The 21,111-nt window shown below is 37.6% G+C and overlaps 1 protein-coding gene across 1 annotated transcript in view; it reads left to right on the top strand.

The window, feature by feature from the left end:
* LOC145248219 (uncharacterized) overlaps window positions 1-21,111 on the top strand; it is a 501,013-nt gene that overhangs the window by 204,070 nt on the left and 275,832 nt on the right. Inside the window, exon 6 of the mRNA XM_080110085.1 lies at window positions 15,787-15,856. Coding sequence (XP_079966211.1) covers window positions 15,787-15,856 — 70 coding nt within the window. The remainder of the gene's footprint in view (window positions 1-15,786; window positions 15,857-21,111) is intronic.

The raw sequence follows: 21,111 nt of genomic DNA, 5'->3' as shown, positions 1-21,111 counted from the left end.
TTAACGATTCATATATAACAAAGTTGTATTTTCTTTTTAAATAAATTGCATTGTAAATATAAAGTCATTATATATTTTATTTAAAAAGAAAAAAAAAAGTCATTGTATATAATTTTATTTAAAAAAAAAAAAAAAAAAAAAAAAAAAAACTTGTACATATTGTCATCTGGGGCTTTAAGTAGATCCAACTCCTAGAGTGAATGCGGTATTGTAGTGATTGCAACTAGTGATAGGGAATAGACAAGTGGACGACCCCCGACACCCATCTCCCCCCCCCACACCCTTTCTGGCCTCATGCCACATTTAAAAAGAATTAGTTGCCTGTTTTATATAATTTTAACCCTAAAATTCTGTAAAATTTGTGATTTTTCTTCTTAAATAAATATATAAATAAATAGAAAAAAGGGTTTTCAATATGAATATCAATACACACAAAGCCCCAAATTTATAGGAGTATAGATAGATATACATATATTTGACAAAATCATTTCTTAGCTTCACTGAACTCAGATAGTTTTTTTTTTCTACACCAGTTCACAGTTTAGAGGTATGACCTACAAATGCATGAATATAAATTATTAGATTACTAGCATTTCAGCCAGGCGTTGCCCGAGTGTTTGGAGGTGTATGTTGAGCAAAAAAAAAAAAAAGGTCAATTTTTTAAAACTTTGACCCCTATTATGACCCCTTAAAATTTATTGTTTTGGGCTCAAATTAAGTTATTAAGTTAGATCCATGTCCAAGGAACATATATCTAAAATTTCAAGCGTTTAGATCCAAAATTGTCGGAGGAGTTTGGTAGAGTTTTCAAAGGTCAAATCGTTGAACTTTGACCCCTTAATCGCCAAATTTCTGGCTGAAAACGGATCACTAAGATTTTCTCAAATCTCAGTACCCTGTGTATCAAATTTTGAGTCTGTAGACTTAAAATTGACAGAGTTATTGCGTAGGGAAATATACATACACAGACAGACAGATACACAGACAGACAGATACACAGACACGTTCACTTTTATAGATATATAGATAGATTGGACACGTTCGTATACAAATGTACCCTTTTGTTTGCATTGTCAAACCATCAACAATTTTATTAATAGATTAGATGTACCTGCGTTGCCCGGGATGCAATGAAATTTTTTTATTGTATTATTTGAATTTTTTTGACTACTCTTCGTATCTTCAGTGCTATTTTTCACAACGTTACGGTAGATGTGTAGCGAGCTGCTACTACTAAAAGACTAGGCTGTATTCTCACCTTAGTTCTCTCTTTCTCCCTACTCTTTTCTCTTTTCTTTCCTTTCTTCTTATACGTCATCAGAGGTTCCAGCCAATGAAAAGCGGGAACGGTTTACGTGGGGCATTCGAGTGAAGGAAACGTCCTTACTTCCACGGTGACTAGAGACAGAACACACGCCTCACTCCTCAGCTCCTGTTAGGTAGCCAAGAGGAGCATTGAACATTAATACAGACTTTACAAAATGCACTGTCTTTCTTTTTAACCCGAGTTTCGGGAAAACACACATATATATTGGATATATAAAACCTCATGAATTCATAACAAAGTCGCGTTACACGTCCTCATTTTTATAAGAAGACAATGTCTTCTTTTACCAGTATTTCTTTCTATTTCAGCACTCTAGTTCTCCCTGTTATCGGAGGCGCCCCGAAGTGGGAGCCTACCGAAATGGTGACCTCAAATTAGTACCCATGTTAATGTATGGTAATAATACCATAGATGTAACCTCCGACTTCGAGTGTATGTTTTTTAGTGGATATTTATAATTTTCTAATAAATATCTTACTCCAATTTTTAAAAATCATATAAAACAGAAACATCGAAATTTTCTGGTGATTTACAAAGCCTATCAAATATTCATAATGTATTTTTAACTGATAAATGTTTGCTAACGCCTAATATTAATTCTGTAATCCTAAAAGTTTCCTTTTTATTCTGCACCTTGATCCAAGATCATGTTTTTATGTTTATTTTAATTCTAAAAGAAATGTTTCTAAGGGGAAATGTTTTCTATATATAATATTTTTTAAATGTTTTTTTTTTTTTTCAATAATATTTTCTAAGAGTAAATTTTGCCAGGAATATATAATAATCATTCTACCAATAGTATTTTATTTATTTTGTATTTTATAACTCATAGAAGGTTTATATGCCGTAAACCAAACCAAACCAAACTCATGGTGATTATACAAAATATGATTTCAGATAAAAATGGCATTGTAGTTAAGAAAATGTTAGCAATGGCCAACGACTCTTTATCTGAGAGTCCATCTTTCAAACTCCTTGGCCTAACGTTCATAGGAAACATGAGTTGGAACAATTACATTGAAGGCATTGCCAGGGCCGCTGCAAGAAAGGTAGGCTCTCTCTACCGTGCTAGAAAACTACTAACACCCGAAAGTATCCTGTACCTCTATAAGGCCACCATTCGCCCATGTATGGAGTATTGCTGCCACATCTGGGCTGGTGCATCGGCTACTAGTCTCTCGCTCCTTGACAAGGTTCAAAAGAGAGTCGCAAACCTGATAGGCCCTGAACTGGCATCTAAGCTTCAGCCTCTGTCCCATCGACGAAATGTTGCATCCCTCTGCCTTTTCTACAAGTATTTTAGTGGTGAGTGCTCTGACGAACTGCAATCACTTGTGCCCCCACGACGCGAGCACCCTCGACAAACCCGACAGGCTACTAGATCCCACCCCCACACTGTAGAGGTCCCTAGATGTAAAAGATCTTTTTACTCCAATAGTTTCTTCCCCAGAACCGCAAGACTCTGGAATTCCATTCCAGGTCCCTGCTTCCCCAACAGTACTGACATGCAGAAGTTCAAGTGTAACGTGAACCGACACCTTGCTGCCCAAATCCCTACATAGTACCCCAGTAGTTGTTGCCCCTGAGAGTAGCCCCCTACACCAAAGTGGCAATTTGCCTTGTTTGGGGTGAAAATGTAATAAAAAAAAAAAAAAAAAAAAAAAAAATATCTTGCTTGTGGATCATAATGTTCCCATGGAACTGTGCAATACCTGTAGTTTCTGTTCATGACTTTCCTCTCAAACAAATCTGTGTCCATTCCATCTTTCTTTCACCTCCATCGGCTTTCAGGATGCTTCACCACCGAATCTACACGACTTCTCCAGTTCTCTTGATCTTGCATGATCCTTTGCAGGTCTCAAACACTTTCCAATCCTGTGTCCTGTAGCAGGTTGTCAGTGTAGGTCATTCTTCTTCTACCACGGTTTGGATGTCTATCTGTTGGTATCCAGAGAACTAGCTTGCTGGCTTCCTCTTCGCTATGTCTCATGCAGTGACCGGATACTCTCATCCTTCTCTGCTGTACTTTCAGTGATACTGGTGGTAGGTCACCATAAAGCTGTTGGTTTGTTGCGTGGCTCCTCCATTCACTGCAATTGGGTCAACGTTATTGAAGGCCTGTATCTCTTTCTTTGGCATTGCAGTACAAATACACTAATCACGCTACCTCTTCCAGTTGGCTTAGGACTTTTTGAGCTTGACTAATTTCCTCATTCAGTAATGCTAGGTCATCAGCAAAATCGAGATCAGTAACAACAATTGGTTGAACACTCTTGTTCTTTCGTCTGTGCAGACGAAAATCAAGCTTCTCTTCTCTTCTGCCGAGTATTTTTCTTAGAACATAGTCAAGTACTATGGCAAAGAGGTAAGGTGCTAATGTGTCTCCTTGTAAAACTCCAGCAATGATATTGAAAAATTCTGTTTCTCCATCTGGTGTTATTACTCTTGCCATTCTGTTCTCATAGATCTTAGTTATTGCTTGGAGTAGATTTGCTTTCAATATTTTCATCATCATGCCTCTGTGTATTGAATGAAACGCTTTCTGGAAATCTGCGAAAATAATGATTGCTTTCCTGTTATAGCGTTTCACTCCTTGTATCAATCGTCATAGTGCGAGGATATGAGCAAATGTTGAACGTCCAGGTCTGCAATTGCCTATTGCAAACTGTAAAAACACGGGAAATGAACGTCTTTAGATTTCTTTAACAAGTTACATTTCTGGAGTTAATTAGAAAATGAATTAAATCTTATACACAGGTGATGGAATAAGAATGTGCTACCCCCCCCCTCCCGTGGATAAAATGAAGAATTCTGTTCGAAATTTTGTGCAGATTCCAGAGTTCAACAGAAAAATTCTTGCAGTTTTACAGAAAGATTTTTTAGTTTGACAGGAAAGTTTCCAAATTGGACAAAATATACCTGAAGAAGGTCAGAGGTCACATGGACTGAAACGTTGTGAAAATAACACTCAAGATGAGAATCCAAATAATATGGAGAATCTTGTTTTTTTTCTTTCTTTAGCTTTGCAATAACAAGAGTCTGCTTATGCTTAGTGTTAGAAAAAGTGTTTGTGGTCAGAGCAAAAACTTAACAACGCAACATAGGATCAGAGAGAGAGAGAGAGAGAGAGAGAGAGAGAAAGAGAGAGAGAGATATGTCCAAGATAAATTTATTTTTTCATATACAGAAAAAGAAATAAGATGTACAGTCTTTACAAAGAATACAACCCACGTTATTGTTGACATATTCCAGCAGTTCCGTCAGTCATGATTGGGTAGAAGTAATTCGATTTTTTTTCTTTTAAAAAAGGGTTACCACATATCAAAGCCCGGGGGTCACTCAAGGATAAGGGTCATGTGTGTATTGTAGTCATTGGGATAGTAGCGTAGTAATCATTTGTGGTAGAAATTTGGTATAATTAGATTAAGAACTTGTTTACATTTGGTTTGGAGATGACAATATTGTAGTTAGCTGGAAAGCAGACAAGTGGAACAGTGTTCCACAGATGGGCAGTTCTAGAAAAGAATCTTTGTTCATGAGATCCACGTTTAGGTTTATGCACCGATAGAGATTAGGTGAATTTATTGATAGTGATTTTGGTTAGACAAGTGGTTTTGTGAAAGATTCGTGAGGGGGGGGGGACCATAGATTGGAGCTTGCTATGAAAATAACGACAGAACAAAGACAGGCTCCCAACGTCTCTTCTATGGAAAAGAGGTTGCAGAGAAGAGAAAAGGGCATGGCCTACTAGATTACGAAGTCTGTTTTGAACTCTGTTAAGGCAAGATAGGGTGCTCCGAGCAGCTCCTGCCATGATGTAGCAACAGTACTCCATCCTTAGACGTACTTGGCTCTTATACAGGTCGAGAATTGCATCGGCAGTGAGATATCTACTGCAGCGATAGAATGATCCAACCATTTTTCTAGTGACCTTGGCAACGTTGTTGCTGCGATTTCATATTTGAAACGTTTCAGACCTTCTGAAAATTTATGTAACTTGTTAGAATATGCCACCGAAACCTCCTCACAATTGATGTAACTTGTCAGAATTACCAATGAGACATAGAACGGTCTGTATTCTGCATAAGTATCAAATGTACTTATAAGAGAGACAACTGATTTGATATTTTTCTAGGTGTTTGGGTGGGACTACATAATTAAAGAAGAAATGACACTGACACAAAGTAGACAATAAAAGTGCCAGTAACAGTAATTTATATAGATTGTACAATCTATATAAATAAAGTAGTAGATGTATGTATGTGTGTCTATCCATGTGAGAATATTTAACTGATAAACTCTTAAACTACTGGTCACACAACACTGAAATGAGCATAAAATAGTAATAATACGCCATCTTTGTTTGGATTGCTGAATAATGCTCACAAAAAATTGTCGGCAAGTTGGAATTCAAAAATATTCATTTCAACTTGCCATTTCTATTAGTTTTGTGCATGCGCACATTCATTCATAGCCTTAAATTGTTTAATTTTAAATATTTCTTATCTATCTGTCGATAGCTCAAATGGTAGGGAACAAGGCTAGAGTGCTAAATGTTTTGGTTTCAATTCTAGCTAATGGTACCGAAGTCATAATTTTTTTATTTTTGAAATCGACGCTATATATTAGGTACACTATAATATTCAATTCAGTATTGGCTCTGTAATAATAAATACGAAAACTGCATGAATTAAAAATATATTTAAGCGTATTTTATGACCCGATAAGGCTGGGCGCCCCCACAAGTAAATAATAATAATAGAAAAAAAAATCTTTATTTATAATCCAAGTGTTGCGGGGGAATCACCCTCCAAATGGACTGTTCTATCCATTATATAAACCATAGACCTTTTGATCCCAGGTGTGGATAAAACTCCAGAGCGACCCTCGCTTGCTCGGTAACGTTTACTACTCTTTTCAGTCGTAACCTTTTTACGTTGTTGTTCCAGTAATACATTGTTTAAACTCTATTCCGTTGTTCTGTTTTCTTTGTGGCTTATTGCAAGCCATAGCACTGACGACATTGGATTCGGAGAACGTACTCACATTTAAAAACATTGTTCTAAAAAACTAAACACTGACGACATTGAATTCAAGGAGCATACTAAAATCGAAACCAGTAACGACATTAAAAAAATACTCGCGTTGAAATAGTATTCTAAAAATACTAACGACATCGGACTCAAATGTTATCAAGCCTAAGAAAGTGTTTAACATAACACTTGCAACTGAAAGGTTCACGGTAACTAAAAAAAATAAAAAAAAAACGCAGATCATTACGGAAAAAAAAGAGTTGAAAAGAAAAAAGTTTGTCACGACTTTCAAAGATAGCACTGTACTTTTGCAAAAAGAAAAAGGTTCGTCGCGACTTAGAAAGGTAAATTTTTATACTTTTGGAAAAAGAATTCATCACTTGTGGTTTTCGCTGCTAAAATCGGGCATTATTTATTTATTTTTTTTTTTCTGGAGAAAAATATACACTTGATTTTTTTTTCTTTAGACAATGAACTTTTTATAAATTTATGTTTTTTCTGTTCGTTTTATTGTCTGGAGGAAGAAATAAGAAAGAATAAAACGGTTTTGATAAATTCAGCGAACGTTTTGAAATTGCTAATGCTGACAAAGCAAAATGGACGAATTGAAAGTAGCGTTGGAACATTTGACCAAGTTGCATATCGATGCCGCAAAGCGTCAGTCACAATCCGAAAAACACTGGACTGAACGTCAAATACGATTCAAGGAACAGCAAAAGGAATTGCAAAAACAGTTAGCGGAACATCAATTACGAACAGAGGAATTATTTACAGAAATTGTTAAGAATAATGTGAATGCGGAAAGCAATTCAGCATTTTCTCAGAATAGAATATGGACCGCAATAGACAATTGTAAATACGAGGAAGAGGAAAAATCATTTGCAGCGTATTTTCGGCATTATGAAGAATTTTTTTAATATTATCCACAGCAACTGGTCTGATCAAAAGAAAACCAGACTTCTACTACGAAAATTGGAAATGGCTGAGCATGATAAATTCGTGGATTATATCTTGCCTCGGAAAACAGCAGATTTATCATTCAATGAGACGGTAAATTTGTTAACAGAACTTTTCTCGCCGAAATCGTCTCTTTTCCATAAGCGTTGGAGATGTTTGAATGTGGTAAAAGGCGATAATGATGATTTTGCCACCTACGAACAAACACTGTGATGACTTTAAGTTGTCTGAACTAACAGCAGACAATTTTAAATGTCTTGTGTTTGCGCAAGGGTTAACCTCGAGAAAAGATGCGGAAATCAGATGCAGAGTCCTTACAAAATTGGAAAATGAACCGAACTTAACACTTCCAAAATTGACTGAGGATTGTCAAAAAGTAGAAATTATAAAAAAGAGGCAAAAAATATCGAAGCAGGCATCGCGAATATAAAAAAATAACTAAGAAAACCCCGGCGAAATGGCACACAGACACTAACCACCGAAACTCAGAAAAACTAAAAGCACCGAGCGCTTGTTTCAGATGCGGTGGAATACATTGAGTAAGGGATTGCCCGTTTTTAAGAAAAAGATGCCATTTATGCAATAAGATCGGTCATAAAAGTTCGCACTGTAGAAAAACTCAGAATAGAAGCCGTGTATGTCAAACCAGAACTAAGGACGCTGTAGATAAAAATCTACGCAAATATGTAATGGTTAACAGTTTTGGCAAGGCTTCCAATTAGACAGTGGATCGGATCTTTCAATAATAAATCTCAAAACGTGGAAAATATTACGAAAGCCGACTATGTTAAAAACTAACAGAACGGCGACGACCGTTAATGGTACAAAAATTAATTTTGAAGGTGAATTAATTACAAACGTCACTTTATGGGGGAAAACAAAAAAACTAAGATTGTATGTGCTAAAAGATAGTGAGAACCTGTTCGGTTCTGACAGCATGGAGGAGTTTCGTCTCTGGGATCTTCTTATATCCACATTCTTCAAGAAAATAGATACCCGCCCAGCAGAAACGGAGAAACTTATAACTTGTTTTAAAAAAGAATTCACAAACGTATTTACTCCTGGCCTGAGGAGATGTACAAAATTGGCCGCAGATTTTAAGTTGAAACCTGGCACACAACTGGTGTTTAAAAAGAAATGTCCCGTTCGCTTCCCTGAACAAAATAAATCAGGAACTAGACAGATAAGAAAGCATCGGTATCCTGGCTAAACTGAATATAGTGAGTGAGCTGCTCCGGCAGTTTACGTAAAGAAAAGGTCTGGGGACATTCGTGTTTGCGCCGACTTCGCGACCAGACTCAACGGGTCCTTAGAAGATTTTCACTATCCATTACCTAATCCAGAAGAAGTGTTCACAAAATTAAATGCCGGCAAGTTTTTTTCTAAGATCGACCTAAGCGACGCTTACCTACAGATTCCAGTAAACGACAAAAGCGCTAACCTCCTCTGTATTAACACTCATCAGGATTTGTGCAGATATGAAAGACTCGCGTTTGGTGTCAAGGTGGCACCCACAATATTCTAGCAAGTAATTGATACTATGCTGTCCGGCTTGGACACCGCAATCGCATATCTTGATGACATTATCATAGCGAGCAAAAGCAGGGAGGAACATGAAAAACATATCAGATAAGTATTCAGTCGAGTACAAGATTATGGATTTAAGATCAAAGCAGATAAATGCGAGTTCTTTTTACAAACAATTAAATACCTGGGTTAAATAATTGATAAAGATGGCAGACGCCCAGACCCAGATAGGGTGAGCGCTATTAAAGAAATTCCGGCACCAGTAAACATAACTCAATTGCAGAGTTTTTAGGTTTGGCAAATTATTACCAGGGGTTCATCCCAAATATGCAAATTGTGCGCACCACTTAATGAATTGCTGAAAAAGGATAAGGCTTGGGAGTGGACAGAAGATTGCCAGACATCATTCCAAGAAATAAAATGAATCCTGACTTCAAAACTATTCCTAGCACATTTCAACCCGCAGTTGGACATAATAGTAGCTAGCGACGCTAGTCAAAATGGCGTTGGGGCGTGTATGCTACATCGAATGCCGGATGGCACGAAACAGCCTATTGCTTTCGCATCACGGACTCTCTTGCCAGCGGAAAAGAATTATTCTCAGATTGAGAAAGAGGCCCTAGGAATTATATTTGCAGTTTCAAAATTCCAATGGTTCTTGTACGGAAGACATTTTTTTCTACAAATTGACCATAAGCCGTTGATATCCAATTTTGGATAAAAAAAAAAGGACTTCCAACATTCACTGCGAACTGTCTATTAAGATGGGGAACTATTTTGCTGAACTATAATTTTACATTTCAGTTTCTCCCCTCAAAACAACTAGCCCATGCAGACGGTCTATCGAGACTGATTCCTGCCAAAATGGAACCTCTTGCAGATTCAGTAATCACGGCACTACGTATTAATAGTGATGTAAAAACCATGATAAACAATATTATCCGGAACTGCCGGTCACACTTCAGGAAATTAAGTCAAAATCCCTAAATGACAATTTCATTCAAATCACGAAGCAGAAATTAGCTCTGGGTGACACCAGTTCAGACATTTTTTCTGGTTGCGATGAAATACTATTATACGGTGAAAGGATTGTAATCCCCAAACCCTTCAAAAAAGAATTCTCATGGATTTTCACATCGGGAATCCAGGAATAAACAGAATGAAAAGCCTAATGAGAAGTTTTGTTTACTGGCCAACTATGGACCAATATATTACCGACATGGTGAACAGATGCAAAGGCACCACCGATAACCATGGTCGAGGATCCATATCGATTATGCGGGACCTGTGGAGGATTTTTACTACCTGATAGTAGTTGACTCTTACTCTAAATGGCCAGAGGTACTAAGATGCAAAAAACCGACCACGGCAACAACAACAAATTTTTTATCGGAATTGTTAGCTCGGTTTGGGGTTGTAGACTGTCTGGTTAGCGACAACGCAAATCAGGAAACGCAAGACGGCAGTCAGGCGGTTGAAACTGTGTATGACTGTTTTGACATAGACCCTCCAAAAGGGATGTCAGAACCGAGACGCTCCGGCAGAAAGAGGAACCGCACAGACCCCTTGTCGGAATCATCAAAATGATACGAACTGTTTGTTGATTCTTTTGAGATTAAAATATCTGACTCTAACTCTAGCTTTAAGCATTCTTATACCATTGAAAACCTCCAACTCTTTCAGGCTTTGACTCTGAAACTCTAGTTCAAACTCACCTAGTCATTTTGAGAGTGTTCATTCTACAATCTACGCCCCCTTTAACAATGTGAATACTAGTTGGTCTGTGAACTGTGTTCACAAATTTCATTTCCCATTAATGTTAGCTACCAGCCCCCTCCTGCCTTCCCTGTCCTTTGCCCTGCACATTAACCACTGATCTAAGATGGCATGAGTATAATGCTATAACTGAGGACAATGCTATATTGACCCAGAAAACTGTTAAGAAAAAAAAAAAAAAAAAAAGACGACCATCCTCGGTGAGTTAGTCCAACTACAAAAAAAACAACAAAGAAAGGTGTGTTTCTTGCGACAAACATGGCCGCGTTGTGTTTTAACGGCAGACACTGTTAGCATCGGAATGTTCAGACAGATCGAGTGAAGGCGGAATTAAAGAGGACCTGCATGAGATTTGTCAGAAGGTGGCGCTTCAGTCTGTTAACAATCTTTACATTGTCGACACGAGAAAGGTGACTTATGGGTTATTCATCTCCCTCCTACGACAGGAAGACGTGATACAAGGGTAGGAAAGTGGAATGGAAGAGACAACGCTCAATAGGAAGAGCACTCTGGACTGAAAAAAATGCTTGTGCAGCCCCGTCAGCATTCACCCAAAATAGCAATCTCTATCTCTACTTAAATATAAAAGACAATTCGTGTGTGTGTGCGCATGTGAGTCCGTTCTTTATGGATTCCGAAATGGCTGGACTAATTTTTTTAAATGTCACACATTTTTTTAATTTGAAGCCATTACTATATTGGGTACAATATAATAATCAATAGAGAATTGACTCTATAATAATAAATACAAAATCTGCACTCTGACCTAGAAAAAATTGCTTGGGTAGCCCTGCCGGCATTCACTCAAAATACTAATCTTGTCTCTACTAAAATATAAAAGAAACTTTATGTGTGAGTGTGTTTAAGTGTCTATGTGAAACAATCCTACCAAACTACTCTGTTAATTTTTTAGTCTACAGACTTGAAACTTGATATATAGGGTATTCAGACCTGTGGATCAAATTCAATTTGGTTTTTAATCAGTAAAAAAGCTGCTAAAAGATCGAAATCGAAAAATTGGAACTTGACAGGCATAAGTCGACTTTAAGTACTACTCTAAGCAAGTTCATGTTTATCTCTACGAAATCAAAAGCGGTTTGGTCGATTTCTTTTTGAAGTGTCGCACAAATGTACTTTATGTATCTGGCAATGTTCTTAGATAGGTTTTATATTGGAATGTCCCTGATATGTATCAATAATTGGTAATAAAAAATCCCATTAAAGAAGGAACAGTCAGATTGTGACCAAAGTTAACACTTTTATACAGCCTAACATCACAAGTGCTTTTGAGAAATTTTATTAAGTAGAACAGTCTGGTGTATAAAATCAACAATAGGTAGGACAGTGGGTTCTTTGATATGACAGGGGCGCATTCAAAATGAATGTTTCTGTTTAGAGCACAATTGAACTATGATCCCTGACTTTTGCATATAAACTTTAATTCAAGCCATTATATAAAATTTTTTATAAAATCAACAGTGGATTCTCTACAGTGCAATGTAAACTATATTTCTACTAAATTTTTTATTTGTTTATATTAAGAATCCTTTGAGACGATGCCTCTTAATTTGTGAATTCATTCTTTTTGTAGACAGTTATCCTCATCTCCATAGTTGTTGTTTCACCAAATTTCGGTCAACTCCTCCTCTGGCCTTCTTCAGATGATTAACTGCGACAGGATAGGGAATGCTGGGTACTTACTGCCTTCCATAGTTGTTGTTTCACCACATTTTGGCCAATAAAACCCTCGGCCTGCTTGGGTAGGATTGAAACCGCTATCTTCAGATAATGCTCACCTGGAACTATAGAGACTCACTGTCTTTATTCACTGTCCCTTTTAGTTCAAGTGATTATGTAAAAATGATTTAATGAAATCAGTAGTTGCTTCTTTGATAAGACAGGGGCGCCTTCGAAATGAATGTTTCTGTTCAGAGTACAATTGAACCATATGCGACGATATGCCATCATAACTTGGTGCTTATGATTTTTTTAACATGAGGAGGTTGGTGTTGGCAAACGACAAAAACAACAGCCATATTTTAAATTTTTACACGGGGTGGGGGAATGCATGCTACCATTGGGCAATGCCGGTTAACGGGTCCTGCTGGTTTTAATTATAGCATGAATAGATCCAAAAATGCTGTTCTCTTGACCCTCTCCTACCTTTAAAACAACATGCTAGTTCAAGTAGCAAACTTTATCATGGAATAACGGTTTGCTTTTTAAAAAAAGGAACACTGATGTTTATTTCAAGCAAAGTCAATCCTTGTTTGCATTGGAAGATGGACGGTTTTAGCAGATAAGTTGTGAATTTTACAATATTTTCTTCTTTTTTTAGATGCTAATATTATATTTATATAGTGTTTTAATCTTTTTTTTTTTTTATTTATTAAATATAAAATCGGTGTTAATATATCATAAATAGATCCGACAATTCTATTCATTTTCAGTTTGTGAGAGGGAATTTATCATTATACTTTCCCTTCAGCACATCAATTCAACTTATATTAAGTAGATACTGAATATATATTTTTTAAAATGGAGACTAGATAATGCATTGTGGATGTGTTATCGTCAGCTCCCATAACTTTTGCTTCTCCTTATTTGTCCCTCAGTCCTCATTTCCAATGAGTGATTTTTATGACAAAGGGAGAAAAAAAAAGCTGCATTCTAGGTTGGCAGTTTTGCATCAACAGTAGCCTGAGATGTCGGAAAGTTTCTGTTTCTATGTCTATCCTTATAACCATGTCTCTAGTAAGTGTGCTGGAGGTAAACGTTTTATCTGGGTTGACGTTATCTGCCTGATAGTCAGGGATCCGAACCTTAGATTAACCACTAAGCAGGCTGTCCTATCAGCAGGTGCAAAGTACTGGGGCTGCTGTATTGCCTTTTGATGAATGGATTCTGGACAATGCAGTAGCTTCTAATGGGGCTTCTCGATGCCATATTAGTTGATATTTTTTACGGCTTTACCTTATCATGTGTTACAAAACAAACTTCCTTTATTTTTCTCTCTTACTTTCCCTCTCTACCCTGCTCCAACCAAATTTGTCGACCTGTTCTACAAATCCCAAAACTTCATCATGAAAAGTCTTCATAAAAAATGCACGAATAAACCAAGATCTTCATCTTCCAACATAGACCCCTAATACCATGTTTCCTTCTCCAACATCAGGGGTCTACGTTCCAATTTTCCAGAGGCTGAAATCCAATTACAGGAGACAAACTGGACCTATTATTTCTAAGATACCATCTGGCATCAATTGAAATGAATGGCTCTCGTCTTGGGGAGGCTCCATGTTTTGACAAGCTTCTGGGCTTGACCTTTACTCCTGATCTGAAATGGAACACATACATCAAGTCTGTTGCTAAGGTAGCTGGTAAAATGGTGGGATCCTTCTATCGATCCAGTAGATATCTCACTCCTGACTCAATTCTCTATCTATATAAGTGCTAGAAGCACTTATCCTGCCATGACAGAGTTCAAAATAGACTTTGTAGCTTACTGGGGATGCACTTTTCTCTTCCCTGCAACCTCTTTCCCATAGAAGAGACGTTGGGAGTTTGGCTCTGCTTTATCTTTATTTCCATGGCAAGTGCTCGTCTGAGCTCCAATCTATGGTCCCTCTCGTCAAACTTTCACGAAAAACACTCGTCTAACGGAAACCACTGTCAATAATTCTCCCCACTCTTTATCTGTGCCTAAACCAAAATGTAGATTCCATGAAAAAAGCTTCTTTCTTAGAAGTGCACGCCTGTGGAACTCTCTTCTGTTTGCTTGTTTTCAATCTGGTTGTCTTCAAGTCTAATGTAAACAAATTCTTGATGAACCGTCCCCTTAAGTATTCCAATTTACCAAATTTCTACTATTAACGATTACTATATTATCCCACTGACTATCTTACACTCAGTAATCCTTATCCTCGAATGGCCTCCGGGCCTTGATAAGTGGTGACCCCTATGTAAAAAAAAAGAAATTGATACATGAAGGAGGATGAGTTGGCCGAAACGTGGTGAAACAACAACTATAAAGATGGGGATAAAAGTCCACAAAAAAGATATACAACTTATGGAGTCCCGTCTCAAAGGATTCCTAATATAAAAAAATATAATAAAATTATCATTCTATGCAAATCTGCAATATTGACATTTTCAAACAGGATATTGATGCCTATTAAAAGCTCTTTAAAATAATCCAAAGAAGCTGAATTCATGTCTAAAATCTATTATTATGCGGCACAATCACATTGACACACCGGTTCTCATTAGATCACTGAAGTTAAGCAACAATAAACCTAGCCAGTACCAGATGGGTGACCATTTAGGAAGGCGAGGCACTGTATGTACCGTGAGGTAAAAATACCATGTTGGGAAACTGGTGTGGTTTATCCTTCTGGGTAGATGGTCCTCTCTTAAGCCATGGTAGGCAACCCATCTAGTGATGATGTCATGATAAACATACTCTTGATAGCCTTGGCGAAGCATCAAGTATTTCCAGCCGTTAGAAAAAATGTGAAAGATTCCGTGGAATTTGTTTACATTTCACCTACACCTACTGGCATTGGAGGAAACATTTTTTTTTTTTTTCTAAACTATTATTAGGTTTTTTGGGAGGAGGTGTAGGACTGCTTCCATAAAAGTGATGTAGCCACTTTACTAACCGTGTAGCCTAGAATATATATTCCATGATTTACAAAGAGACATTCATTTGTTAAGGAGTGAATTAACACTAGCAATTGTAATCTTTATCGTAGGGCTGACTGTTACGTGACATGAGTGATACCTATCATCTATCCTCAAAAACTCATTTATTTTTGATGGAGACAAATCATATATATTTTATTTAATTAGAATTCATTATTGCGATGAGTATTATTTATTAATTTATTTATTGTGGACTATTTTCCTCATCTTTTTTAGTTGTTGCTTCGCGACGTTTCGGCCAACTATTCCTCTGGCCTTTGTCGTTGTTAGTAATTGCTGGGAATGCAGTTAGGAGATTCAGAGTTCCTATCCTGTCGTGATTACCACCTGATGAAGGCCAGAAGAATAGTTGGCCGAAACGTCGTGAAACCACATCTAAGAAAGATGAGGATAATAGTCCGCAACAAATAAATTGAGACAAGTTATTTCATTTCATTTTGTTTGATTTTTCTTATCTTGCAGATGGCATCTTCTCTTCCAAAATTTGGACCAATTACAACGAGTATTATTGCAAGTATCCACAAATCAAAGAGTAAGTAGCTTTTCTGGTGAACTTCTTTACCCCACTTTTATGACAATTTTTTCTTGCCAACTAAAATAGAAACACACACACGCGCACATACATGCACACACACACACACACACACACACACACACACACACACAGACACACACACACACACACACACACACACACACACACAGACACACACACACACACACACACACACACACACACACACACACATACATGCACACACACACGCACACACACACACACAGACACACACACACACACACACACACACACACATACATGCACACACACACACACACACACACACACACACATACATGCACACACACACACACACACACACACACAGACACACACACACACACACACACACACACATACATGCACACACACACACACACACACACACACACACACACACACACACACAGACACACACACACACACACACACACACATACATGCACACACACACACACACACACACACACAGACACACACACACACACACACACACACACAGACACACACACACACACACAGACACACACACACACACACACACACACACAGACACACACACACACACATACATGCACACACACACACACACACACACACACACACACACACATACATGCACACACACACACACACACACACACACACACACACACACACACGCACACACACACACACACACACACACACAGACACACACACACACACACACACACACACACACACACAGACACAGACACACACACACACACACACACACACACACACACACACACACACGCACACACACGCACACATATATATGTATTATTATATTGTTACTAAATAATTTTATGCATCTATTTTCAGTATTTTCTTCAACAGTGTTTAATACATGAGTAGAGGTAGGTAGTAAGTTTCAAAAATATACATGACAATTAAGCTAGATGGAGATTTTTCATGTTTCATTCTCATCAGGATTCATCAGGCTATTGCATGGAATTGTGTGTTTTTTTTATATATTCATATGATGCTAAGTTTGATAGTTAGCCAATGAGATTCTTTGTTATTCCTGTACCCATTTATTTTGCGTTTATCAGGCAGATGCTTAATTGACCTGTAATTCATCCCTTTCTTTGTTCGTTTTTTGATGGAATAGAGCCATCTTTTCCTTGTGTTAGTTTTAATCTGGATGTGTTCAGATATGTCCCCTTATATTTTTAATTAATTAATTTATTTATTTTGTTGATACTAGTTTATTTATTTGTTCACTTATTAATTATTAAAATTGCTCGTCCAGGCACAGTGTTATGGAGTCCATGACATGAATAGCGCGTTTCACGCGGCACTGGGTTGAACCCAGCTTACTTGTGTCAGGTAAGTGCAATAGTAAAGGTCAAGGAATGACATATCAGTTTCAGCGACTTCCATTGACAGAGCGTGCATCTGTGTTGCGAGACAGGTCATTGAGTGTATTTTTAGTGCAAGCAGTTAGCAGGAATTACAGCCCCACGTGCATACTCTAATATAAATAGAAACACACAGGTGGATTTTTTCGAGAGTCAGTCAGTCAGGGCACTTGAGAGTTTAGTTGGGGCAGTTCGTCAAAGCAGTTAGTAGGCAGTTAGTGAGATTCGAAGAAGACTGGTCATCTATGAAATGTGAAGAAGAGAAAGAAAAAGAAAGAAATCAGAAATGGGTTGCATTCTGGAAACCTTTCCAGAGAGTGTGTCAGCTTCGTAAACAAGTAAGAAATGCGTTGTGTTTTTTGGAACATGCATTTTGGTTCCAGGTTAATGAGATGAGACGGAAGACAAAGAGAACAGCCACACACACTCACACACATGAAAGAATAGTGCACGCAAAGAGACAGACGGTCACGGCCATATCACAATTATATAGACACCATAGACACGAGAATATATACATCTCATCCTCATCATCATCTCGCCCCCCCCCACACACAGGTACATAGCAATAGTCTACACGGGTTGTCTAAGTTCAGATGTTCACTTGACCTGTAATTCACCCCTTTCTGTGTTCGTTTTTGGATGGAGTAGAGCCATATTTTCTTTGTGTTAGTTTTAATCTGGATGTGTTCAGATATGTCCACTTATATCTTTATTAATTTATTTATTCTGTTTATACTAATTTATTTATTTATTTATTTACCTCTTTATTATTAAAATTTCTCCTTCAGACATAGTCTACACGGGTCGTCTAATTTCAGATGTTCACTTGACCTGTAATTCACCCCTTTCTTTGTTCGTTTGTGGATGGAATACAGCTCATTCAAATATAGTCTACACAGGTAATTTAAGTTCCTATGTGTATTGGCTTGTTGTATTATTTTCCACTCAACTGCTGGCGAACCTCTACTTTCTTTGAGCTCCCAGTTGTGGTTCACTAGTTCTGTTTTTATTCAGCGTTTTTTTTTATTTTTGAATCTATTTCTGTGGTTGTAATATCTGGTTTTAAAACAGGGAGGTCATACCTACAGAATATGAAGGTCATTCCAAAAGTAATGCCGCATATTTTTTTAACTCAAAAAGTTGAAAAGCTATAAAGACAGGAGTAGTAACATTAAAATAAACGATCTTTTGTGCTCCAAAATTTATTTTTCTATATAGTTTCCATTGCACTTTTTCAATGCACTTTTGATGCTCCGGTCGTAAAAGTCAGCACCTGTCAAGGCAATCCATTTATTCATGGCTACGATTACAACATTATGATCAAGGAAATGTTGCCCATGAAATAGAAGTTATACAATAGTATAACTTCTATTTCATGGGCAACATTTCCTTGATCATAATGTTGTAATCGTAGCAATGAATAACTTCTATTTCATGGGCAACATTTCCTTGATCATAATGTAATCGTAGCAATGAATAAATGGATCGCCTTGACAGGTGCTGACTATTTTGTGGATGAGACAGCATCGTCCAGTCGAACTTTGTCATACATTCTGTGGTCTTCAAACTTGTGTGGCCTGACGTTGTCGTGTTGCAGATGGTATGTCTCCCTTTTCTCTGGCGTTACATGGGCAATGTAGACCGTCAGTTTTGTCAACGTTTCAACGTAACTATGAGAGTTGACAGTCAAATCTGGTTCCAAGAAATCCAGGAGGATAACACACTTCCTGTACCAGAGGATGTTACATACATATTTGCCTATAGAAATCTGTGTTGTTGCAATATTTTTCCGTAATAATGAGGGTATGGCCCCTCACAGTTGGGAGATTCTATTTATAAACGATGCTGCTAGGAACTGACGAATCACATTAATTTACGTTCTGCTACCAACCAATCAGAAACCAGAATTGCTTCATAAAAATTAAACATTTTCTTTAGCAACCTTGCATATGTTTTCTTCGTTTCAACATGAGAAGAATCTTTTGCTCTGTGGAACTAAACATGGCTTCCAACTCAAGAACTGTTTACTGAGAACCAGTCACCTCCAGGACTTGTATAGAACTGTTGGAGACAGGACGGTCTGCAGTGCGATAGACGATCCCGTCCCCACGTTGCATAATGATGGATGTATTTAATGGTAGAGGAATTGAAAAGACAAAAGGTCGCATAATGAAGACGAAAATATACCGTTATATATCAACGAAACAAATGCAATTTATTTGCATAAATATACAGGAAAGAGTGATAGAAAGAAAAAGAGTTCATTGAAGGATGCGTAACGTTACTTGCGGTTGACTGGCTAGTCAGGAACGCGGTGGTGGCTCATGGCCCCACCGGAACGGTGTTTGTCACATCTTGACTGGTCGAGCGTTCAGCGGAAAAGAGGACGAAATATGGGGAACAGGAAGTGACGTAGCTAGGTCGCTCTTTTGAGTTAAAGGGCGACAATCGAGTAAGGCTGAGAGTTTTCAACGCCCACAGAACAACTAACCATCGGAAACTGTTCTGAATCTAAATATGGCTTCCAACTCAAGATGTATCTTGAACATCTTTCTTGTTGGGAAGCGTGAGTGGTGCCATTACGTTAACTGCCTGTTGTACTCCGATTCATAGTGGTGACAACATGTTCCATCATCAGTCCAATGCGGTCCAAGAGTCGATTACCTTCGACTTTATACTGATTCAACAAATTCTGACAGAGAATTCGTGGAACCCACCTAGCACACACTTTGCTGTATCCTAGGGATGACAACACCGTTTCCAGTGCACTGACACCCACTTTCAACTCTAGATGCACTTCATTAAGTGTTACGAGGGTCATTGACGTGCTCACACAAGATGACTTCCAGAAGTGCTAAGATGGTATAACAAGTGCATTGGAGGGGCTAGAGTTTCATGTGTGTACTATTAAAAGTGCTATCATTAAAAATGTTATCAATAAAAGTGCTATCAATGAAAGTAACTTCGTGAAACAGCCACGACGAAAGATGAAGACGATGATCCTCATTTAAATTAAATAAACGAATAAATAATGCTAAAAATAGAAATAAGAATAAATAACATAATGACAGAATGTAAGCAAAATTGAAAGAACACCTGTCGAATAGCTGGGATAGCAGACGGGATGCGAGTAGATAAACGCACACAACTGCCAAAAAATGTTACATGATACAAACAACTTAGTAAACTGCTAGGAAAATGGGCTAACGAACGCAGCGTAATAAACGAATAGGGAGAGAGTGGGAAGGAGTAAGAGTGTGAGAGATCGAGTAATGACGAGAGTAATTGTAGAAAGAAGCAGTTTTACATAGCTTTGTATACGTTTAGTTTTGAATTTCCGTGCCTGAATAAATATAATGGCAGAAGCAATGACTTAATATAATATCGGCATAGTCCCGAAATGCAAAAGTAATGTAGATAATTAAGAGAAAAAATTGGAAACGAATGGATATATAAATAAATGGCAGCATGTTTATAAGTATGGAACTGTTCATTTAATGTCTACGTTGCAGCCAGTCAGTGGGGCCGGATTTCAGCAAGGGAAAAATTATTATCTAGGAGTAAGAAAATTGTAAAGGTTATAGTATGTGTATGTGTCGAATAACCAGTTAAGAACAGCGAAAACCCAGCATAGTAGGAATATGTAGAGATGGTGCCGGTGTCTAGTGGGAGCGGCGAGAGCACAAAATATGTAGAGAGAAAAATAGGAATTATTTCCTCTAAAGATGGTGAGATAGTGATCATGTGGTTCATCGGAAATAACGTAAGAGTTTAATGTAACGCCTTAATGTGTAGATAATGTCGTTTTAAAGTTACATAAGGTAGTGACTAAAAGGT

Source organism: Euprymna scolopes, chromosome 26 (assembly GCF_053919585.1).
Source record: "Euprymna scolopes isolate OS-2025 chromosome 26, ASM5391958v1, whole genome shotgun sequence".
Lineage (NCBI taxonomy): Eukaryota > Metazoa > Mollusca > Cephalopoda > Sepiida > Sepiolidae > Euprymna > Euprymna scolopes.
Note: the sequence above shows the minus strand (reverse complement) of the source record. Positions and strands in the feature narration are given on the sequence as shown.